This window comes from Osmerus mordax, chromosome 11, assembly GCF_038355195.1.
Source record: "Osmerus mordax isolate fOsmMor3 chromosome 11, fOsmMor3.pri, whole genome shotgun sequence".
Taxonomy (NCBI): Eukaryota; Metazoa; Chordata; class Actinopteri; order Osmeriformes; family Osmeridae; genus Osmerus; species Osmerus mordax.
In genome coordinates this window covers 8,659,559-8,681,517 of record NC_090060.1, presented here as the reverse complement: position 1 = coordinate 8,681,517, position 21,959 = coordinate 8,659,559, and the positions used below count along the sequence as shown (strand labels likewise).

The following is a 21,959-nucleotide window of genomic DNA, read 5'->3' as shown; positions in this document are numbered from 1 at the left end:
CTGTAATTATCGATTCTTTGATTTGACTAGTTTTATGAGAACAGCAGACCCACTGCCTGCACCACAGCCCTCATTAGTAATCAGACAAGGAGTCTAGAGTCCAGTTTCAATCACATTTTATTTGAGAAGCAGATATTCCTCATTAGCACTGTACAAGCCTGACCCTACCATGGCAACCACAGAGAGACAGACAGGCCAGAAAACGACAGGCAGACTAATAAACGTCTGGGTGGTCTCGCAAGTCCATTACAGTTTAGACCCAGTTCATTTCCCCAGTTCCAGGCACTGTCAGACAGACAGATCTCCCCCTGACCACATGGACAGAAACATGGCTGACTACGTTTGTTTTTTCAGTCGTTATTTGTGTCTGGTTTTCCCGTCAGTCTGCAGAGAGGGAGGGAGGGCTGTGAGAAGTGTGTGGGAGGGCCTGTGACCAGGGTGGAGGGGACGGGGTCTAGGGAAGTTAAGGCGGGGGGTGGGGTTAAGGCTGGAAGCTGGTGTAACTGAGTTTCTATGGTCCATGGTTCCTTCTCTCACACTTTAGCAAGGAGAGGGGAGGAGAGGTCGGGAGGACATGTTGAGAAAGAGGTGAAGACAGGTCAATAGGACAGAGGATCGATATAAACATGAATGATCTGGAAGGGTGATAACAGAGAACACAGTCCTCAAAACAACAGCAAACATTCTTTCACACAACAAAAAAACAACCCCACAAAAATAACAAAAATAGATAAACAAGCAAGTCGTTAATCAAACCGCAGTTCATACAAAGTGACATCAGGCCGCCGCAAAGTGACATCAAATTGTTCTTTTTAGTTTTCATTTTTCACAGCTCCTGCCCCCCCCCCCCCAAGCCCAAAGTGTCTCAAGTTCTCATTCATTAAACCCAATTCCCTGTCTCCCTTGACAACAGGGAAGCAGTCCTTGGCGGGGCTGCAGAGTAGTCAGCAAGACTGGGGTCTGCTCCAATCAGATGGCTATGATAGAACTGTCTGTGACCAATAGGCAGAGAGAGAGGTCAGTGAGTCAGCAGCATAGGTCGTCTCCTCCAGCTGTCCCTCCAGAAGCAGACCTGCACAGGTGGGGGGGGAGGGGGGGTGACAACGTTGGAGCAACATAGGGGGGTCTGAAGTGTCCTATCAGAACTAGCCAGCAAGCTGGGGAGCAGAGAAAGGGGGAGGGGCAGAAAGAGGACAGGTGAGCAACCTCCCTCCCCCACCACCCCACCCATGGCTGGTAACTGCCCCCAGGATAGAGTAGGAGGTGTAAGAAGGAAAGAGAGAGAGAGGGGGGGGTAACAGAGGGGTGAGTGCATCCTTCCCTCTCTCAACCCCCTACCTTCCATCCTCCCTCTTGGCCCTGGTCTGCACCAACTCGCATGGCTGCACCCAGTTGTTGTCGTGGAGACCCACCCGGCAACCGGGCGTGTCCTTGTCGGTGCGCCGGCAGCACATCCAATAGGATCGTCCGTAAGGCAGGTCGTGGTGGTAAGGTTTGGGGTGCCAGCGACACAGGGACACGTCGCCCCTCTGGAACTGCCGCTTGCACTGCTTGCAGGGGTCGTCCCGGTACAGCGGGTCCTGGTTCCAGCGTGAGTCGGTGGCTCGCACGCCGTACATTTCGATGAGGGCCTTGAAGTCATGGCAGGTGCACTTGAGGGCTGCGAGGGCGCGGGTGGGCAGGTAGGAGAAGATGTTGACCAGGATGTGGTCGGGCAGTAGCAGCATGTACTGGCGGGGCTCCAGCAAACGCTGGATCTGGAAACGGATCTCCAGGAAGTCATGCGACACGTGACGGTAGAGCCGGCAGAGGGAGGGGTCTGAGCAGTCGTCTCCCGCCCCCATCCCTCCTCCCCTGCCCAGGGGGGAGTCTGGACGCTCCATAGCCCCCCCTGCTGGCCCATTGTTATTGGCACAGTCCAAAGAGCACATTCCACTGGTGCTGCTGATTCCATGCCCCCCATCCTCCTCGCCACCCTGGGGGGCCCCCCGGGGGGGCTGCAGGAAAAACAACTGTCCTGGGGGGGGGTCCTCGGAGGAGTCGCCAGGGCTGGCTCCGGGGGGCATGGCGAAACACACCGTCTCCTCCTGAACATTCTCTGTACTGTCCTTCCCGTAGAACACACACTGGTCCACGGCGCCCGTCACCACCACCTCCACATGGAAGCCCGTCACCCTCTCCTGCCCCACGGAGCTCTTCTTCTCCCCAGGGCAGAGCTCCTGGCCGGGGTCAGGGCTGCTGGAGGCTGGCCTGTCTGGCTCCCCGTGGTCTGTCTTGGGGGGTCCCAGGAGTAGGCTGGGGTCCCTGGAGGGGCTCACCAGCTGGTAGAGGTCGCAGGTGATCTTCTCTTTGCCCCGGGCCCCCCCCTGTCCCCCCCCGCCACCACAGCTCATGAACATACAGCGAGGCCGTCCGGCGGGTTCAGACTGGGAGCGGGGATCCAGGCTGGACACTCGGAAGGCTATCCTCACCTCTCCTCTCCCGTGGGTGGGGGGGGCTGCAGTCTCCCTCTCTTTCTCCCGGAAAGAAGAGTCCATCCCCAGGTCCGACCCAGACCCACACCCAGGACCCAGGGTGCTCTCCATGTTCTGGGACTCAAAGTGGGCCACGGCCTGGGCCACGCGGCGGGACTCCTGCTGCTCCTGCAGGGAGGTGGGGGAGGAGCTAAGGGGCGAGTGGCACTGGGGAGAGGGTGTGGGGTGGCACTCAGAGAGGAAGACCATGGGGCTGGGGTCAGAGACGGAGCCCCTGAGGACAGTGTGTCCCTGGGGGGTCCCTGGGCGGGGGCTGGGACAGGTCTGCCCCCCCTGGCTCACCATGCTCTGTAGGGCCATGGCTGTCCTCTGCTCCACGAGTGCCACCATCTCTGCCACTGACAGCAAGTCCGTCTCACTCACCCCCCCAGAGGGCACCTCGTCTGGGCTGGAGGGGGCTGAGTCATCGGGGGGGTTCTGGGCTCGGGTGGGGGGGTCGTAGGAGGAGCAGCGCCGGCGACGCTTGGCCTTAGTGCAGTCGGTGGCCCAGTTACCTTTGACCTTCATGGCGCTTGGTCTGGGAAGGCCCGTCCCGCTGAACTGGTGCGCCACGAAGAAGGCGATCTTCTCCTTGGTATTGCCAGGCTTGATGACGTACCAGGTGTCCAGGAGCACGCGGCCGTCCTCCATCACGGCGGCCGAGGCAGTGGGAGACTGGGGCGTGGCCGAGGCAGTGGGAGACTGGGGCGTGGCCGAGGCAGGGTCAGCGACCGGGGGCGTGTTCTCAGAACCGGCATCCTCCTCCTCGTCCTCACCCTGCCCCTCCAGGCCGACCCCCCCACCATCCAACGCCCCCTTCCCCCCAGAAGAGTTGGTCTTACATAAGGATGATGCCCCAGCCCCGCCCCCGCCGCCCCCCGTGCCCGCGGTGCGAGGCTTGTTCTGGGAGTAGGTGCTGAAGGGACGGGGGCACCAGAGGCGGATGTGGGAGAAGGTGTCTCTGTCCATCAGGGCTCAGAGGGGGGGCGGGTGCATGCCCACACCTAGGCTGGCCTGCGGCCCTGCTCCTGGTCCCTCATTCTCTCTCTGTCTGGCTGTCTGCACGGGCACCTGGCACCTTGGCACTCCAGACCAGCGGGCACCGCCACAGGGGACGGGCATACAATCTGGAGAGAGAAAGAGAGAGGCAAGGGGGGTGGTGAGAAGGGGAGGGAAAGGGAGACGGGGAAAGGGGAATAGATGGAGAAAGAGAGAAGGAGATGGCGATTTAGATTAGACTCAATCTCTTGAGCTGTATCCATTCTGGATGGACTGCAGTGTGACTGGGCATGCTCCTGCTCACCACAACAACCACTATGGACTGATTACATATGCAACTGGATCCAAGCACTTCCCCCCTCTCTCCTAATGGAAGACAGTATTAACAATACTAGAGTACAACTATGCTAATGTACTACCACCTCTTCAACAACAGATTTCAGCTCTAAGACAAGGTCTGAGGAAGACAGACAGGCCGGTGGACAGACAGAGGACTCAACTCAATTAGACCATACATGAGCTTTACTGTAATATCAATTCTCTCGCCTTGAAGCCCTCCAATCAAATTAGCCAGAGATCTCTCATTTCAAGCCCCGGGTCTGAGTGTGTCAGCTGAAGAAAGGGATGGGGGAGGGATGGAGTAAGGGAGGGATGAAGGGAAGGATGGAGAGAGTGAGGGATGAAGGAAAGGATGGGGAGAGATGGATGAAGGGAGTAAAAGGACTAACGCACCAAATGGATTCTCCCTCGCTGCTCTTCAAAGGGAACCTGCCTAAGAGGAGATTACACAGACCAGAGCCAAACAGAACAGAGAAAGAGTGATGGCAGACAAGCAGGCAGACTGACAGACAGACAAGCAGGTAGACAGGCTGCCTATAGATAGCTGTACTGCTCTTTCACAGTGTCGTTTTCATTTGTAGTAGTTTGGATGACAGTGTCAGGACAACCAAGAGGGATCATCAGTATTTATTCACACAAGCCCAGGCCTGTGATGTACTGTAAAAGCTGCCTTGTTAAATGTTTCTACCTAGCAACAGACAGTAACAGTAGTTCGGGCCTGTAGCTAGCTAGCTGGCCCAATGTCAGTTTTACACTGCTGTCGCTCTCTGGCCTTGGGGTGCACTTTATCTTACTGGCCAGGTGCACCAGGTGGGTGGAGTTAGTGCTTCAGGACCAAAGGAATGGTGAAGGGATGCAAACTGTGCCATCATGGTGTGCCAGGCCAGCTATATCAAATGCCTTCTGTCACCACAAAGCAGCCACAGCTCAGGCAGATTACTCTGTTATACGACACTCATAGCTACATCTCTCAGTGCACGGCATTCGGTCTCTTCCTCTCCCTTCCCTCTCTTCATTTTACTGCCTCCCCCCCTTCCTTTCTCTCTGCCTCTCCCTCATAAAAAAAAGATTGGATGGCGTCAGCGGACAGTCTGTCAGTCAGTCTGTCCATCCTGGTGACAAACACACACAGCGCTTGCTGGGGCAGTGTGGACCCGAGTGTGATTGGATGGTTACAGACAGATTCCTATCACAGCATAGCCCTGCCCTGCGCTAGAAAGGCTGCAGAGTCATGTCAATAAAACATAGGCGAGGTCTTACTAAACTTTGTTGTGAGAAGAAAAAAAATAGAATGGAATCTAGTGTGGCAACAACTGAGGCTGGAGGCTTGTTGGTAATTCAAAATGTAACATTAAGTTCAAGATTAAAACCTTAGCAGCCGGAAAATAAGATCTTCACACAATATGTTTTAATTTCATATAAGGAATCTTATCCATATGATCCATCAACCAGGAAGACCAAACGAGAGGAAGTATCATTGAGATGTCGTGTCTTCCTCCAATGTGCACTGTTGCTATACCAGAGTAGTCTACTGGTCTTAAAATAGAAAGAAAGGATGCACAGATAAACCCACACATTTCTGGACAACTAGAGACAAAAAGATATGCTCCTGTCCATTGTAGATAAACCACACTACTGGGACCAGGCATAGCAATCTGCCTTCATAAAACCTGACAGCTGACATGACCTAAGCAATGATCATGCAGTTCTTTCCCCCCCTTTATCATTATAAACAATTTCTACAAAAGAAGGCTTGGGTTGGGTTTTAAGCTTTTTGCGTAATCCTCCAAATCCTGTCCGGAGCTCAGCACCACAGAAATCCCAGAATGTTGTATGCCAGATTCAACAGCTTCGTCCTATTGGCTTCCCATGATGTCCTTCAGCTGAACTGCACCAATCCTGGAGGTGGAGCTTCCTCTCCATCAGTGGGACCTGGCTGGCTAACATCATGCTGATACAGGCTACAAGCTGCCTCCTTCCTACCCTGGCCTCCTCCCACCTGGATATGAGATGGTCTTGTCAATGGGACCTTCTTGGTCAAACAAAGGTTTCATACAAAAATAACAGAAAAAACAATCAACAACAACAATCTAAAAAGACAGGAGGCCACCAGCAGAACAGATTGCTGGTGGAAAGAAAATGTAGCCCAGTGGACCCTATATGATATTTAGACAATTTAACCAATGAAAAAACCATTAGATAGCAGCCAGACTGTTAGGAGGGGGTGGGGGTGGCTGGGTGCATTCAGAGGGATATGTCCTCCTCTCCTCCACCTCCATCGCTCTCCCTTTCAGATACGTTGGAGGGAGGCAGATAAATAAAGGCGTCCGCTGGCCCTCTTTCTGGTGGACCCCAAGAGACAATACAGCAGGAGCAGCAGGGCCGGCAGGAAAGCCCCCCTCTGCCCAGTCTGGCAGAACAATAGACTGACAGCATCACTCTTCCCTCCCAGCCCAGAGAACACACACACACACACCATCGGAGTGCCTTCTGTCATCACAGACAGACGAGGGGGCTAATTGTTGTTAGGATGGTCATCTGCAGTCACCTGTTCCTGGCCACTATTTTAAGGCCACTCAGAGCTCAGTGCTAAAATGCAGTGTGTAGCTGAACGCCTACTGTTATGCTCACTGACTGGGAAAAAAACATTTCTGAAATCACCTTTTCATACCCTGAACTTGGCAACAGTGAAGACACCGGAACCCTATTACTGTTTGAAACTCTACAAGGGGGGGGGGGGGGGTCCCGTTGCTACCACTGAAGTCTAGCCTAGCCCAAGTGAACTTTGTTCCAAATGATAAAAACATTTGGTTACGTTTATGAGGTTCTCTCTCTCTCTCACGGTTATTGTACAATAGCTAATGGTTCAAATAGGCTCTGCGCCTCATTTGGTTTGAAGTTAGCAAGAAGTCAGACTTTGGAAATCACCTGACACCCCAAATACAGTACAGTACCTGGAACATAATCAAAAGATAATCGTCCAGTTTAACATAACAACTAAAATTTACTGTAAAAATAAAAATATTAAGATAGTATAATTTGGCTACTTCGACAAGTGTTAACACTATCTTATAACACCACAACCAGCAAGATAGTTTGCCGAGTTAACAATATTAGCATGTCGACTATCGCAGACTGTACAGAAACGGCAGGAAGTTAAAAAAAACTATTTTGACAGCTACCCTGGGCTCTTGAACTGAGACAAATGTTGTTAGCTAAGTGTATGCCAGACAGTTAGCTCACTAGTCGGACATGTAATATTCGGTTTTGGCAGTATGTTTAGGAGTTCCTTTCAAGCAAGTTTGCTCAGCACAGTTAGCCTGTTAGAAAACCAGCAACGGCGTCCATATTTTGCATGGCTAGCCAACCAGCTAGCTGGACTAGCTGCTAAGCTAACAACAACGGCTAAGGTCGGTATTGCTAATACTATTAGCACTACTAGTAACTGCGCTAGCTAGCTTATATGTCCGTTCAGGTTTTGACTTACCTTTAGGTGTGGGCCAACCCCGCAAGCGGAAACTTGCAGATGTTGTTGATGTCGAGTAATATAATGTCGTCCTGAGTTGCAGGCCTGTTTGCCTCAAAATGACCAATGATTTAAAGAGAGGATGGATGCAGGTGACTCCGGTTATCTTTACGTGTCCACGTAGCTAGCTTGCTACTAGTAGTACTTTCTGTAGCTAATCAACTAAGTGTTGGTTGATGTCGCGACTTGCTAACAGTGTTTATATCACACATAATCTATTTGTAAAAACCCGACACTTGTTTCACAATTCTCCTCTTCTCTCTTGCTGTCTATTTAAAAATGACACAACCCTTTACGGTATGTTCTCTAATGAAGAACCGAAATAATCAGAGTCAGAACAGCAGCAGGGAGGAAGGCCATCTTGTTGACAGGCAGCTGCACAAGGCCCACAGCCAATAGCGATGCAGAGTCAGTGGTGTGCCCATATATGGCTGCCCATGACTCCCCCCCCCTCCTCCTTTTTAGTCCCCTCCTCATCCCCCTTTCTCTCGCCCTCACTCTTTCTTTCTTTTGTACACGCACACATCGTAGAGTCAGTGATCATATTGCACCTTGCACAATCAAACAGTGTTGAGATAATCATGCCATCTTTAAAAATGTATGTCTTGATTCCTGACACAAGGCTATAAATAAATAAACAAACAACTGTAGCTCCATCCCCCAGCCTTACAGGATAATAACTGTACAAATCATGGGGTTGAAAGAGTGAATGTAAAGGTAGCGCAGGGTGATGACCTATCTTGATATCTCTCCTTGTTTATCATGGAAATATCATAGCATTATTTCCTAAGAGATAACTGTCTAAGAGATAGACAGTTTAAATGGTTCAAATGTCACAGCGATTACTAACTGGTTTAACCGTATACATGTCTATTGGTGTCATTGATTGCACTTTAATTTCTTTATTTGAGTTTGAAAATAACATGAAAAAGATGTGATGGGATTCGGTGCTTTACAGATGAGAGTACCTTGTACCACCTGCTTCCACACTTACCCACACTCAGCACGTGTAGTTGGTGATACTCCAACTGGGGACGCCCCTACAGAAAGAATCTTGCCCAGAATACTGCGATAAGACCGCCCTTCTTTAGCTTTTCACTTCGATGATAGGCCTAGTAAGTACATTTCAGACGTCCGTCAAGTTGTAAGTCTATCGCGACGTGTTTTTTTGTCACTCATCATTGGTCTACAATAATGCCAATCACATCTTTGTATATTAAGCCTCCACTGCATAGCCCGATTGGTCAACTTCGTCCACGGTCAAAACTAAGCTTCCGGTGTCTTTCGTTGTTGCAAAACAGCGTTCATTGCATGGGTTTTGCGAGGGGACACGAACATTAGTGGCTTCTAACCACAAATTCTTCAAAAGTGAGTTGCAAAAACATCGATTTACTGTAGAGTGATGCACCTGTTCTTGTGGTAACATTACTTGACTCTCATTGAAATGTACGAGCTAACTGGGTAGCTACGTAAGGTTAGGATCATTACATCACAGACTCAGTTTTGACTTGAAATTAAACTGTATCGTTACATTTTATCTGATTAGTTTCTATACTACGATACGTGTTCTTGTGAACTGTGTTGTTAAAATAAAATCTTTGAGGAACAAGGACTCAACATTGTCTTAAGATTACATGTGTGTTTAACATGTACACCATGCTGTGTGACACCCAAGGTTAAATAACGGTACAGCAATGTTATGCAGCAACACTGTTTCAAAATACCAAATTTAGAAACTCTGTAATGCGTAAAAATGTTTCCCTTCTACTTACATTTGTGTTGTGTCGTACGTATTAGGAGTAAGCTAGTTGTAGTTGGCTGTATGTGTCAATTGCAGTGGGCGTGTCATATTTGTGTGAGACTTTTTCCTGAGTAATGTCTGTCCGTGTCAGTCTGCCAATGCCCGTCTAGCTAGCTGTCTATTCCATTACATTTCTGCCCTCCCTCACGCTGTAGTGATGATGGCGGAAGTGCTGCAGGTTCTTCGTGGAGCAGGCAAGGTGGGCTCGGCACTGGTCACCATCCAGGGGGATCAGTTGAGGCTGATGGTGTGTAACTCCACCATGGGCGCTGGGTTCAAGGTTGCCCAGGATGTAGTGGAGGGACTTGTGGGTACTGTCATGGGGGGCACTGCTACGGTGAGACACACACATATAAATATACACATTAGTTACACTCAGAACACACAAAGTACTATGGTGCATGCTGTAGTATTGTTTATATCGTTGACTACCAAATCTATACAGTAGTACTCTACTCTTAAGTGGTATGACAGTGGTATAACAGTAATTGAAAAGTGTTATAACAGAGATAGAATAGTGATATAATAATGGTTGCCATCCCTGGTCCTCCCTTCACAGCAACAGTCTATTAAGGAGGATGTGTTCCCTGACACGGAGGGCTGGGATGAGATTGATCCAGACGAGTCAGCCAAGTGGGCTGTCGGCTCTGAGTTTCCCTCCAGCCAGGGGGCCGGGGCGGCAGGCATGCCCAGTGGCGTGCCTCCTACCCAGGGTCCGGGTCCAGGAGCAGCGGGCTGGCCCAGCCAGAGTACCAGATCCCTCCACACGTCCTCTGTTCTCCGGTACACGCAGGCCCGCTTTCTGCATGACTCGGTGGTGGTTCGGCTCACTCCAGAGGACATCAAGAAGGCCCGCGAGGCCAAGCAGGCTCTGGCCAGACCAGCCAAACAGAAGGTGATTTACCCTGGGTTACAGGTGTCTATAGTGTAACCTGTAGCTGTCTGCTGTCTTGCTTGTGCAGGTTCACTGTATGATACAAGTCAAGGTTACTGGTCGGTTTGTCCTTCATGCGTGGCACATGACTTTAGTCATGCAGAGTCTTTTTTTTGTAGCCCGCCATCTAGAGTTTTGTGTAGCAGTGAGGTTTAGGGTGTGGCCTGCTCTAACTGTGGTGTCCTCCCAGCTCAGTGATCGTGCCAGAGAGAGGAAGGTTCCTGCCACCAGGATCAGTAGGCTCGTCAACTTTGGGGGTACGTTTCTCACAAGCAATTATTTCTATGTGTGTGTATGACACGTGTTAGAGGATGTACTCTATGGCAACAGCATCTAGGCCCACACCCAAATGAGAGACATGATGTATGGATTTATATCGCTCAAAGTGTAGACTCTTAAGTGTCCATCAATGTCCGGCTGCAGATGATGTAGTATATGACGTAGTGACACCAGACCGGAGCCCTTGTTCAGAGTAGCACCCCCATTCTCAATGTGTAACTCTCTCTCAGGCTGGGTGTTGGTCTGAGACAGGATTATTGAAACTAGGAACTCTCTCCTGCTTCCTGTAGGGCTGGCCGTGGGTCTGGGGTTTGGTGCCATTGCAGAGGTCGCCAAGCAGTCGATGGGAGGCAAGCGCTCTGGTGAGCTACTCCGTTTCTAAACTGACAGTAGAGCTGCGTAAGACGTCATGTCTACTCTTACATCTGCTGTCATTATGAACTCAATCACACATTACGCTTACGCTTATGCATTTAGCAGACACTTTTATCCAAAGCGACTTCCAAGAGAGAGTACGAGTAACAAATGTTACTCTAACCCTAACTGTGCTTCCCCACCCAGAGGGGGCCCTGCTGGACTCCCCCCTCCTGTCGGACGCCAACGCTGAGCGGATCGTAGACACCCTCTGCAAGGTCCGGGGGGCGGCACTCAAACTTGGGCAGATGCTCAGTATCCAAGGTACTGGGACAACACGCACTATGTCAACCCTAATGCAGTACTGATGTGTTACTGAAACAGCCCCACTGCAACCCTATTAATGTGGTACAGAGACAGGACACACCACCACTAGTCTACTAGATGGTACAATTGTAATACAGTATGTACTACTACCAAGAAGACATGCACCATTTCAACTTCCATCTTCATGAGATTCCCTTTCTTCTGTCTGTTTCTGTCCATCTTTTCTCTGCCTTCACTTTGGATTTCTTCAGGAAAGGGTCGTTACTAGAGTATAAAAACCAAGGTGTTCTGGTTTTTGTGTTCTCTCTCCAGATAACACCTTTATCAACCCTCAGCTGCAGAAGATCTTTGAGAGGGTCAGACAGAGTGCTGACTTCATGCCTGCGTGGCAGATGAATGTGAGTTAACGGCTGGAATCTAGAGGCCAATATGTGAACAATAACATCGTGAATTTCTTTAGTTGGAAATTAACCTGTGTGTGTGTGTGTGTGTGTGTGTGTGTAGAAAGTGCTTCAGGAGGAGTTGGGGACTGATTGGAGGGAGAAGCTGCAGTCGTTTGAGGACAAACCCTTCGCTGCGGCCTCCATAGGCCAGGTGCATCATGGGATTCTGAAGGACGGCAGAGAGATCGCCGTGAAGATACAGGTGAGTTATCCGCTCTCGCTCTCTCTCTCTGGCTCTCTTTCTGTCACTGTCTCATCCTCTTCCCTCTCCTTGTATTGGATCATCCCTCCTTTTATCTCAGCTGTCTGTTTTGTATCTCTCCTCCACAGTACCCAGGAGTAGCAGAGAGCATCCACAGCGACATCAACAACCTCATGTCTGTCCTCAAGATGAGCGTGGTCCTGCCCGATGGTACCCTCCAATTTATTACACATTTGTAATCATTTAGTTACATCTTTATGGTATATCATGCTGCAATCCTTAGGCATTTTTGTGAATTAGGTAACTATGGGTTAATGAAGTAACAGAAGCATCTTTGTAATTGTAGAAAGACTAATTATGCTGCTTATGTATTCTGTGTGTTTTTGTTCAGGCTTGTTTGCCGACAGCAGTCTAGAGGTCCTTCAGAAGGAGCTGGCATGGGAGTGTGACTATAAAAGGGAGGCTCACAGTGCCAAACATTTCAGGTATGCTCGCAGTTCAGCTGGACGAGGTTCTGAGGTGACAGTGTGCCATACTTGGTCGGTTTTTCCCAATCTGTGTTCATGCTTGGGGTTGTCTGCAGGCCTGTACCCAGACCACAGGACTGGCTGCTTGTGTGGTTGTGTTTTCAGCTGTTAGTGGTACTTTGAGCTGGGGCTAGGAGGCTAGTTCTGAGAACTATATTCTATGTTGTTCTGCCTGCAGGTCTTTGCTGGAAGGCGACCCGTTCTTCCGCGTCCCGGAGGTGGTGGACGAGCTGTGTGGGAGGAGGGTTCTGGCCATGGACATGGTGTCTGGGGTTCCCCTGGACAGTTGTGTGGATCTGGACCAGGATACACGCAACCAGGTAGGACTGTATCCAACTGTAGATACACTCTCATAACCTGACTGAAACAGGGAGGAGCTAAGCAGAAGCAGTCTTTCATTTACATTATGAATGAAGTATTTCAGTATTCTTATGATGGTGCTACTTTAGGACTGACCCCTGGCCTCTCCCTACAGATCTGCTTCAAAATCCTGCAGCTGTGTCTGAGGGAGCTGTTTGAGTTCAGGTTCATGCAGACAGACCCCAACTGGGCGAACTTCTTCTACAATGCTGAGGATAACCAGGTGTGAGCACGTTTTCATGCAGTACAGTTGAGCATGCTGAATTAGCAGGCTGTTGGGAACTATCACGTGGATGAAGTAATTCACGTGTCAGCTCAACTTACACATGACTTTTTGGTCAAGTACCAAGTTGTTTGCAAAGAAAATCCCTGAATAATTTTCATCTGATACCTTGTTGGCCAGAACTTTGCTGAGTGAAGATTGAGTTTCAGTTGGACAAAGCCAAAGATCGAACTCGGTGTAATTCTATACTGCCGCAGTAGCAGTTTATGGTTGGGTTAGAAGCAAACTGACTTATGACTCATGATGTTATGAAGAGGTTTCCAGCAATGCAGAGAAATGTCCTGTAACCTCTTGACACACTTGAAACACTATTACATTTCCAGATAATTCTGTTGGACTTTGGTGCCTGCAGGGATTACCCAGAATCCTTCACAGACGACTACATCCAGGTATGAAAAAATCCCCACGTCTCACCTGACACCCTTCCACAAATGCTCTCTTATGCTAGCTGCTATCGCATCCTACCACAGCAACTTCCATGGAACTCTTGAACTCTAGGTTGCATAAAGCCAACCCATTGTAAACCTTTCATCTGAAACCTTCATTACTGCTGCTGCATGCAAGCCATGGACGGAATTGGGCGGCTCTTGTCAGGATGTGATGTTGATCACTTCCTTCTCATGACCAGGTGGTCCATGCCGCCTCCATCGGCGACAGGAAAACAGTTCTAGATAAGTCCAAGGACCTGAAGTTCCTCACAGGGTTTGAGGCAAAGGTAGGAGCTGATTTATTTCTGGTTTTCACTTTTGTCATGGTGGACATCTTTTTTTTAATTGAAAAATGCAAACTAACTTTCTCTCCAACTACACCCAACCTCTCCCTGTATCTTACTTCCCTTTCTGTCCTCCGTCTCCAGGCCTTCCAGGAAGCCCACGTGGAGGCGGTGATGATCCTGGGCGAGGCTTTCGCCTCCTCTGAGCCGTTTGACTTTAGCATCCAGAGCACGACTCAGCGCATCCAGAGCCTCATCCCCGTGATGCTGCGCCACCGTCTGACCCCGCCCCCGGAGGAGACCTACTCCCTCCACCGCAAGATGGCGGGCTCCTTCCTCATCTGCTCCAAACTGGGTGCCCGCATCACTTGCAGGGACATGTTCCTGGACATCTATAACGCCTACAGCCAGAGACGCCAGGAAAGGGACCAACGTCTTGTCCTAGAGGAATCAGTACAGGCCTAGAGCTGGCTCAGTTAGTGGCCCAATCCCACAGGGACCAGTTCCCTAGCTCCAGGACCAAGCCAAGTTTACCTGGATCAAACTTTGAGGCTATAACCCAGGTGAGATTAGGTTTTCAGCCCAGGTCCAGCAAGCCTAAATCCAGACCAACTCCCCCCCATCTCATGCTAAGTGCCTCAAGCACAGGTCCTTACCACCATAGTCTTAGGCTTAGATGCCTATGTCAAGAATGCCCAGCCCAAGTCCCAATGCCAGCATCAGTCACAGCCCTAGCCAGACGCATTGGCTTGAACTGTATAAAACGATATAAAAACGGTATAATAATGTTGTGTGATTAAATCCCTTGATATTGGATTGTTGCCTATTGTATCATTTACAATGAGGTCAACATGCATTTGTTTTGATTACTATATAAATTTGGGGTGTTTTTGATTATTGTCCAGGCTTACAAATGTTCTCGAGTGGCACTTGTACTTGTTTGTTGCACGAGTGGCAAACGCTTGTTGACATTAAAGCAAAATAAGGTGACGTTTTAGTCCTTCTAAACATGGCAACATGTACAGAATTTGGCCTCTCCAAGCGTACTGTTGAGTTTTGAAGAATGAAAAGAACATGATTTAGTATGATCACATGTTGTACAGCAATTGGGGGGGTTTATTTTGCAGTGCAACAATGTCTTTGTGGAAGTGCTTCCACAAAGGCCCTTGTAAATGTACAGGACTCATTTCCTTTCTTGCAGCCTTTTAGCCCTGGCCTCCAGCTGTCTTGTTTTGAATATGTTGGAAAAGCAGAATAGGAAATGAACCAGAGTAGTTTGGAGAAATCGCTTCCAGATCCTATGATAGAGCTTTATAAATTGCCTTCATTTTTAAGAGGACTGTTGATGTTATAAAGTAACCAAAATGTTAAACAGCTTTAACTCTTGTTTCACTGTGTTGTTTCACTGTGTTATTCAATTGTTGTAAAGTACGATGTATATGTTCATAACCGGGGTTTCTATCCACCCTATAAAGCGGTTACAAACATGAGACCTGCTGGTTAACTCTAGTTTGTAAAACCATGAGACCACCGGAAGATGGCGTTGTAGAGTCAAAGAAAATTAGTCTCTTTGCCTGTTTTTGTAAAACATCAATGGAAAGAGGAAATTTGCATCTCCGGGCGTCTGTGCCAATCGGCTTGCTCAGAAGGCCGGCCCAGCGGGTGGAGCCGGAGGAACAGCCCAATCTGTGCGTCAGTAACTGCACAGTCAACATCCAAAGCATCCAAGATTACTACAAATTGATCGAAATCCTTATTTTGTCTTATTGTCTTGTTATTGTATATAATTTAATATTTGGGCTGTGAACTGACTAGTCAGTGTTTATTTTTTATCAACACGCCAAGATCACTTGCGTGGACCGCTTCATCGCTTTATAGATTGGATGAAGAAATTCTGAAATCATAGATTGTTCCATATTTCATAAACGGATTGGATTACACAAAAGGCGGCACGGACTGAGCAATCCGCCGTTGTAGTCGGTGAGTTCACTTAATAATGTAAAACATTGTTTTTTTATCGTTTTGTTAAGACTTAAATTTTTAGAGATGATTTAATGGTTAATAATGAATGAATCACAGCGAGGTAGTATGGCAGTGGCAGTATGCAAGGGACCACGATTCTTGCGTTTTTGTGTTCTAAAACAAGAGCCCGGAACTTGGTGGGCCCAATTCTGTTGAACAACATTATTGCATTTGGTGTAGGCTATACACGTTGAGATCATTCTACGGCCAGACTGCTGCTGCATGCTCCGAGAGCGACCACCCTCGTAGCCTCGAGCTGCGTCGTCTGCCGCCAGTAAGCAGCCACAATAAAGTATGTTTATTTTTCTGCAGATAACAGACATTAGCGCATGGTTTGTGTTTAAAGTAAGCAACGTTTCTTTATGAAATCTTTGTGTAGCTTACTGGTCGTAGATATAAAAAATATAATTTCCATCAACATTTTCTTGCCCGCACTGTGCCGTAGCGGAGACCGACTATATAATCTTTGCCTACATTTCAAAAACGCGCCCTGCGTTTTAATACGTGTATTCCGGCGGCGAACCTGGTTCCCCTCTCACGTAGGTACCGCTACTCGTCCACATCACAAATCTTTTGACAGAATAATATCGGACAGCGAAGTACGGAGCTAGCGGAGTAGAACAGATCAGAAAGGCTGCTTTTGATGGTCAGTGGAGAGGACTTAAAGCCACGTCCTCGTGGTGAACGTCATAACCATGACAGTATATTATACTAAGGATCTCACTGCTGTGGGATGGTTTTGTTTGATACGTGGAAGGGCAATTTTATTAGAGGTCTGTTCTCTAACCTGGATTACTACACCTGTTCCGACACACACGTCAACATTGTATAGTCATGGCATTTGCCTGTTAAACTGTGTGTCTGGGTGATTTGAAGTTACACCTGGTGTCAGGTGTGATCAGGGTCAGTCGGTTGAGTGGTTAACCAGGTGGGACTGGTGGCAGCTGGATTTGTTACTCTGTGACAGAGTGAAATACCATCAAAATGAAACTGTTCATCACACCTGCAAGTATCCATGTGTGTGCGTGCCTGCACGTGTGTGTCATATGCAAAGTAGCTACAGAGGGGAAAGGGCACGAGCTGGCTATGCCCAGCAGAGACCACCTGCTTGGACAGCTGCAAGGTTGGACTGAATGACTAGAGGACCAGTTTGTGTCTGGAGGACTGGGCTGGTTTTAAGTGCTGGAGGACTGGGCTGGTTTGGAGGGCTGGTGGACAGGGCAGGTTTGGAGGACTGGAGGACTGGGCAGGTTTGGAGGGCTGGTGGACAGGGCAGGTTTGGAGGACTGGAGGACTGGGCAGGTTTGGAGGACTGGAGGACTGGGCAGGTTTGGAGGACTGGACTCATATTTGGCCACTGACTGCAGTCCACTGCATTTGTAATGTGGTGTGTGTAAAAGACACTATAGGAACCAGAGAAAGGAGGCAAATACGACAGTGAGACCAACATCTCCTCTCTCTCTGCCCCTGGCCCTGCGCCTCCGTGCTGTGTGCAGTGGTGTGAGGAGCTGCCTGCCGTTAGCCAGACACCAGCTGGCCCCTCAATGGGATGAGGTAAGAGGTCACCCAATCAGCTGTGGGGAGGAGTGGAGCAGGCAGGGGAGGGGGGCTCCTTTTGTGGTCGTCAGGGAGGGCCGACACCCCAGCGGGGTTCACTTCCTGTCTGCGGGCTCTCGCCAACGGAGTAGACCCAAAGCTGGTGGACCGGACACACTCAGGGACTAGTTCTAGAACATTAGCATGATATGTAGAATACCAACTAGGACTGTCCTCTCTATGAAAGCAGTACAGTGGTAAAGCCTACAGGATGCTCAAGACTTAAGCGTGTCTGGTAGAATAACCTGATGACCTGTGTCTGGGGTGCATGTCTCTCCTTGGCTGTGTACATTTAACAGGGATCAACCTAAGATCAAGGCAGAATTGATTACAGGAGTCTGTTTATGGTGTCTGAACGGATCTCCGATGAGTAGATCAGAAGAGAAAAGAGAAAGATGGAAATAGAGAGGAAAAGAGAGAGATTAGAACTGGCGAAAGAACAGATAAATAACCCAAGGAAGATAAAGACTTGTAGAGGGAGGGATAGATAGATGAACAGAGAAACTAAGAAAGATCAGAGACAGAGAGAGAGAGAGAGAGAACTAAGAAGGAGAAAAGAGCAAGGAGAGGCACTTAGCCAACAGGGATGAAAGAAAAAAGCAATTCGTTCTAATTTCTTTCAGAAACTCTTGGGGTTGTTGGTAGATGAGATCGCATCAGTATGTGCTGACACTCTGGACTTTCATCTACTAGTCTGTGTTATGACACACATACACACACACACACGTACCCAGGGTCATTTATGCAGCAGAACAGCCTGCATAGATCTGCTTTCAGCCCAGCTTTTCCTACTTATTTCTATAATAGAAAGCTGTCTACTGGTACACCTAGCACACATCACAAGATGTGTGTACGTGCGAGTGTGTGTGCATCAGGGCGTGTGTGCATCAGGGTGTGTGTGTTTGTGGGTTATTCCCCAAGTAATCAGTGATTCCTCTGCTTCAGTGGACGTTTTGTGGAGGATAACGAGATAGTGGAAATTGTTCCTTTCTACGCTGAAATCTCATCGAGGAGATTTCTGTCAACGGTGTGATGTGTGAAATGCCTTCAAACCAGGTTAGCGGATGGGTTAGCGGGCTTCAATGGTTGGTGGATTTTAGTCATGTGTCATAAAAGGCCCATGATGGCATAGCCACAGACACACTGTAGTAGATAGTGGGGTGGGGTCAACAGGGACTGGGGGCTGGAGGATGTCAGTTTGACACGGGGAGTGGGATGGGGGGGGGTTGGATGACTTCACAAGCTTGTCACAGTAACACAGCGAGGGTTAAGAAATACTGAAGGAAAGAAAGACATGAAAATAAAGAAAGGAAGGTTGGTTGTTAGAGAATAGAAAGATGTGCGTCCATCACATGGTGGCACTCAGGGCTGAGTGAGGTGAAACATTCCTGTGTAGAAGTATACAGTTACAAGATGGTGCTCTATAGACCAGCTACATGCTCTTTTCTCTCTCTCTCTCTCTCTCTCTCTCTCTCTCTCTCTCTCTCTCTCTCTCTCTCTCTCTCTCTCTCTCTCTCTCTCTCTCTCTCTCTCTCTCTCTCCCTCTCTCCCTCTCTCTCAGCTGACAGCTTGACTCACAGGGATAAATGATACAATACTGTATCTTTGCCAAGACTCAACATGACTGTATTGGATCCATTTGGTAGATATTACAGTTTAAGACTGCTGGAGTGTTCTCTATCTCTGACTGTGCCAAGGCCTGGTGCTGACAACACAAACTGTTGGAGCTCCAGATTCGACAACATGGCTCCCACCTCCTCTCCCCTCTCATTCTGTCTATTTCTCTCCATCTCCGTTCTCCCCTACCTCCTCCTCCTCTCCTGTCCTGTCCTCCCTCCATCTCTATCTCCTTCTCGTCCTCCCCTCCTCCTATGTGTCCAGTGCCCGGCCCCAGCTGTAGGCCAGATGCTCCTCTCTCACCCAGCTGTGACACACTGGCCACAGAGGGAGAGAGGGATGGAGGGAGGGAGGGAGGGAGGGATGGAGGGAGGGAGGGAGGGAGGGAGGGAGGGATGGATGGATGGATGGATGGATGGATGGAGGGAGGGAGGGAGGGAGGGAGGGAGGGATGGAGGGAGGGAGGGAGGATGGTAGGTTGGGACAGAAGGATACACTGAGGATGCATGTCAAAAAGGGAGAGGAGGCTAGACGAGCGAACAAAGAAAGTAGGGTCGGGAGAATGGATGGAGAGATATATGAATGGAGTGGAGAAGAGATGAAAGGAGAGGAGAAGAGAATAGGTATGGCAATGACACAACAGCTCCTTGTTTCTCATGGGTAGAAAGAGGATGATTGGAAGAGGAGTGGAGGACGAGAGGAGGAGTAGAGGAGCTTGGTAGATGAGGGTCTGCTGGTAGAGGAACAGACCCTCCATTGTCGGCCTTCGTGATAGGCTTTTAGGGCAACCAGTTAGTCTGTCATTCAGCCAGCTAACCAGTAGACCAGGACACACTACTCACTACAAAGTGAAAGAGAGAGAGACAAAAAAGAGAGAGCTCACAATCAATATGTCTGTGTGAGCACTTTTATTTCTACATTAACCATTTAATTTCTGTCTTTTTTCTCTCTCTCTCTCTCTTTCTCTCTCTCTCTTTCTCTCTCTCTCTCTCTCTCTCTCTCTCTCTCTCTCTCTCACTCTCTCTCTCTCTCTCTCTCTCTCTCTCTCTCTCTCTCTGTCTTTCGCACACACATACACACCCCCTCTCTGTCATCATCTTCAAAGACACTAATGGTATTGGTTTCCAGGAAGCAGGGAGAGCAGAGCAGGGGAAAGAAGCAGAGAGGAGGCAAGGGGAAAGGAGGAGAATAGAGGAGGGGAGGGGTAAGTAAGAGAATAGAGGAGAGGAGGGGTGAGGAGGAGAATAGAGGAGGGGAGGGGTGAGGAGGAGAGGAGAGGAGGGGTGAGGAGGAGAATAGAGGAGGGGAGGGGTGAGGAGGAGAATAGAGGAGAGGAGGGGTGAGGAGGAGAGGAGGGGTGAGGAGGAGAATAGAGGAGGGGAGGGGTGAGGAGGATAATAGAGGAGAGGAGGGGTGAGGAGGAGAATAGAGGAGGGGAGGGGTGAGGAGAAGAGGAGGGGTGAGGAGGAGAATAGAGGAGGGGAGGGGTGAGGAGGCAAGTGGAGAGAGGATGGAGGAACAGTAACCGGACATGATAATGGTGGTAATAATGGTCAGGTTATGTGATAATTACAGTGGATTTGGTTTGTTTATCCGTCACAGAATCAGTCAGCCTGTCAGTCTTTACAGGCTCTTTACAGCCTATGCAGCCTGTTTTGGCCTGACATCAAGGCTTTGTGTGTGTGTATGTGTGTGTATGTGTGTGTATGTGTGTGTGTATTTGTGTGTGAATGTGTGTGTGTGCTTCACATGGGGAATGTGTTATTGCTTCGGCTTGACATTCCAGAACCGCAGAGAAAAATACTAAGCCCAGCTGTTACTGTTCTTCTACTTGGCCGGATGGCTTCTAACCCTCCCTCTGACCCCTCTCACAGACACACACAACACACACACACACTTATTTTCTCATGAATTTTGTTTACATCCTTAGAGGATGCTCCCACAATGCACTGCTCTTTGCACTTGAGGTTACATTCCAGATGCAGGAATTATGTGTGTGTGTGTATGGAGGTAATTCCCTGCTTGTGATGCAGGTCTGCTGTTGTCTTGAGTACTGAGCTCTAATGCGCACACGAATAACAAGATGACGTACTGGTGTTGTTTACATGACAAGCAGGCAGGACGTGCACACACACACACATACACACACAGAATCAGATGCTATCTCTGCCTGTTTCCACACCAGACACCAAGCATCTACTGTATATTCTACCATTAATATGCTGTAGGACTGGTGTTTAGGTTGAATCCCAGAAGAGAGAGAATGAGGGGTAGAGAGAGAGAAGTATAAAGAGGAGTAGAGTTTCTAAACACATTACAGTCATAACAGTGGTATCCAAATATATACCTAGTAAAGGGGTGCCTGCAGCCCTCCACAGTAACAGAGTTATAGCTGCTCAGTGGGTGGTCTCTCATCATCAGAATACAGAGCTGCTAGCTGGCCTAGTGGAGTTTATGAAGAAGAACCAGGCTGGAAGCAGGTTTGAAACAGGCCACAACCAGGCTAAAACCATACTGGACCATCTGCAGCCTTGAGAGAACAAACCTTTCTGCAGTAAAATGGTCTCTGTCACTAGAGAAGGTCTAACGTAAATAAAACATGAAGCGTGTGTGTTGAGTCTGAGCTTGCATGTGAGTGTAGAGTGTGTGTATCTTCCAGCCTTTCATCCACGATGGCGTTCCAGTCTTCCTGAGTCATGCTGCTCTGATGATGTCTGGATCGGGGTCTTATCTAACAGCCTGTCTCCATCTAATATTCAGTATACACGCTCACTGTCCTCCAGGGACATGGCAAGGCTAGAGGCTAGAAATGTGGCTAGTCTGGTCTAAGATAGAGGAAACTAAACAAGGATCTAGGAATTTACAAGCTAGGCTAGGCTTAGGCTAGGATCCATTGGCAAGGCTAGCTCAGGTCACGCGAGACACGAGGTTGGGAACAAATTAGGCTATGCTAGGCTAGGGACTGTAGTCTGGACAGGGCTGGGCTGGGCTGGGCTTTGCTGAGCTGGGGTAGGCAGGGCAGGGCAGGGCCATCATAGTTGGGTCAGTTCCAGGAGGAGAGTGCTTGGCCCCAGCCAGCTTGAAGGTATTGCTGTCTGTCTCCAGCAGAACCAGACAGTCTCAGC

The 21,959-nt window shown here is 49.0% G+C and overlaps 3 protein-coding genes across 3 annotated transcripts in view; 2 read left to right on the top strand and 1 right to left on the bottom strand.

Annotated features, from left to right (window-relative positions):
* Nucleotides 1-99: 99 nt before the first annotated feature.
* Nucleotides 100-7,691, bottom strand: fbxo46 (F-box protein 46). The gene is made up of 2 exons (XM_067246967.1): nucleotides 7,339-7,691; nucleotides 100-3,640 (listed from the first exon to the last, which is right to left on the bottom strand). Exon 2 carries the CDS (start codon nucleotides 3,480-3,482, stop codon nucleotides 1,335-1,337), a length of 2,148 nt encoding a protein of 715 aa, XP_067103068.1. The 5' UTR covers nucleotides 3,483-3,640; nucleotides 7,339-7,691; the 3' UTR covers nucleotides 100-1,334.
* A 711-nt stretch (nucleotides 7,692-8,402) lies between these two features.
* Nucleotides 8,403-14,973, top strand: coq8b (coenzyme Q8B). Its single transcript, XM_067246862.1, has 16 exons — nucleotides 8,403-8,492; nucleotides 8,599-8,745; nucleotides 9,334-9,515; nucleotides 9,738-10,073; nucleotides 10,303-10,369; nucleotides 10,682-10,753; nucleotides 10,953-11,069; nucleotides 11,385-11,470; nucleotides 11,577-11,717; nucleotides 11,846-11,927; nucleotides 12,109-12,202; nucleotides 12,423-12,564; nucleotides 12,720-12,827; nucleotides 13,211-13,276; nucleotides 13,516-13,602; nucleotides 13,744-14,973. Coding segments are annotated over exons 2-16 (1,902 nt in total). The 5' UTR covers nucleotides 8,403-8,492; nucleotides 8,599-8,744; the 3' UTR covers nucleotides 14,065-14,973.
* Nucleotides 14,974-15,452: 479 nt separating this feature from the next.
* The window catches only part of numbl (NUMB like endocytic adaptor protein), a 29,600-nt gene continuing 23,093 nt past the window's right edge, over nucleotides 15,453-21,959 (top strand). The window contains exon 1 of the mRNA XM_067246102.1: nucleotides 15,453-15,579. The gene's annotated coding sequence lies outside the window, so the exon portion shown is untranslated. The remainder of the gene's footprint in view (nucleotides 15,580-21,959) is intronic.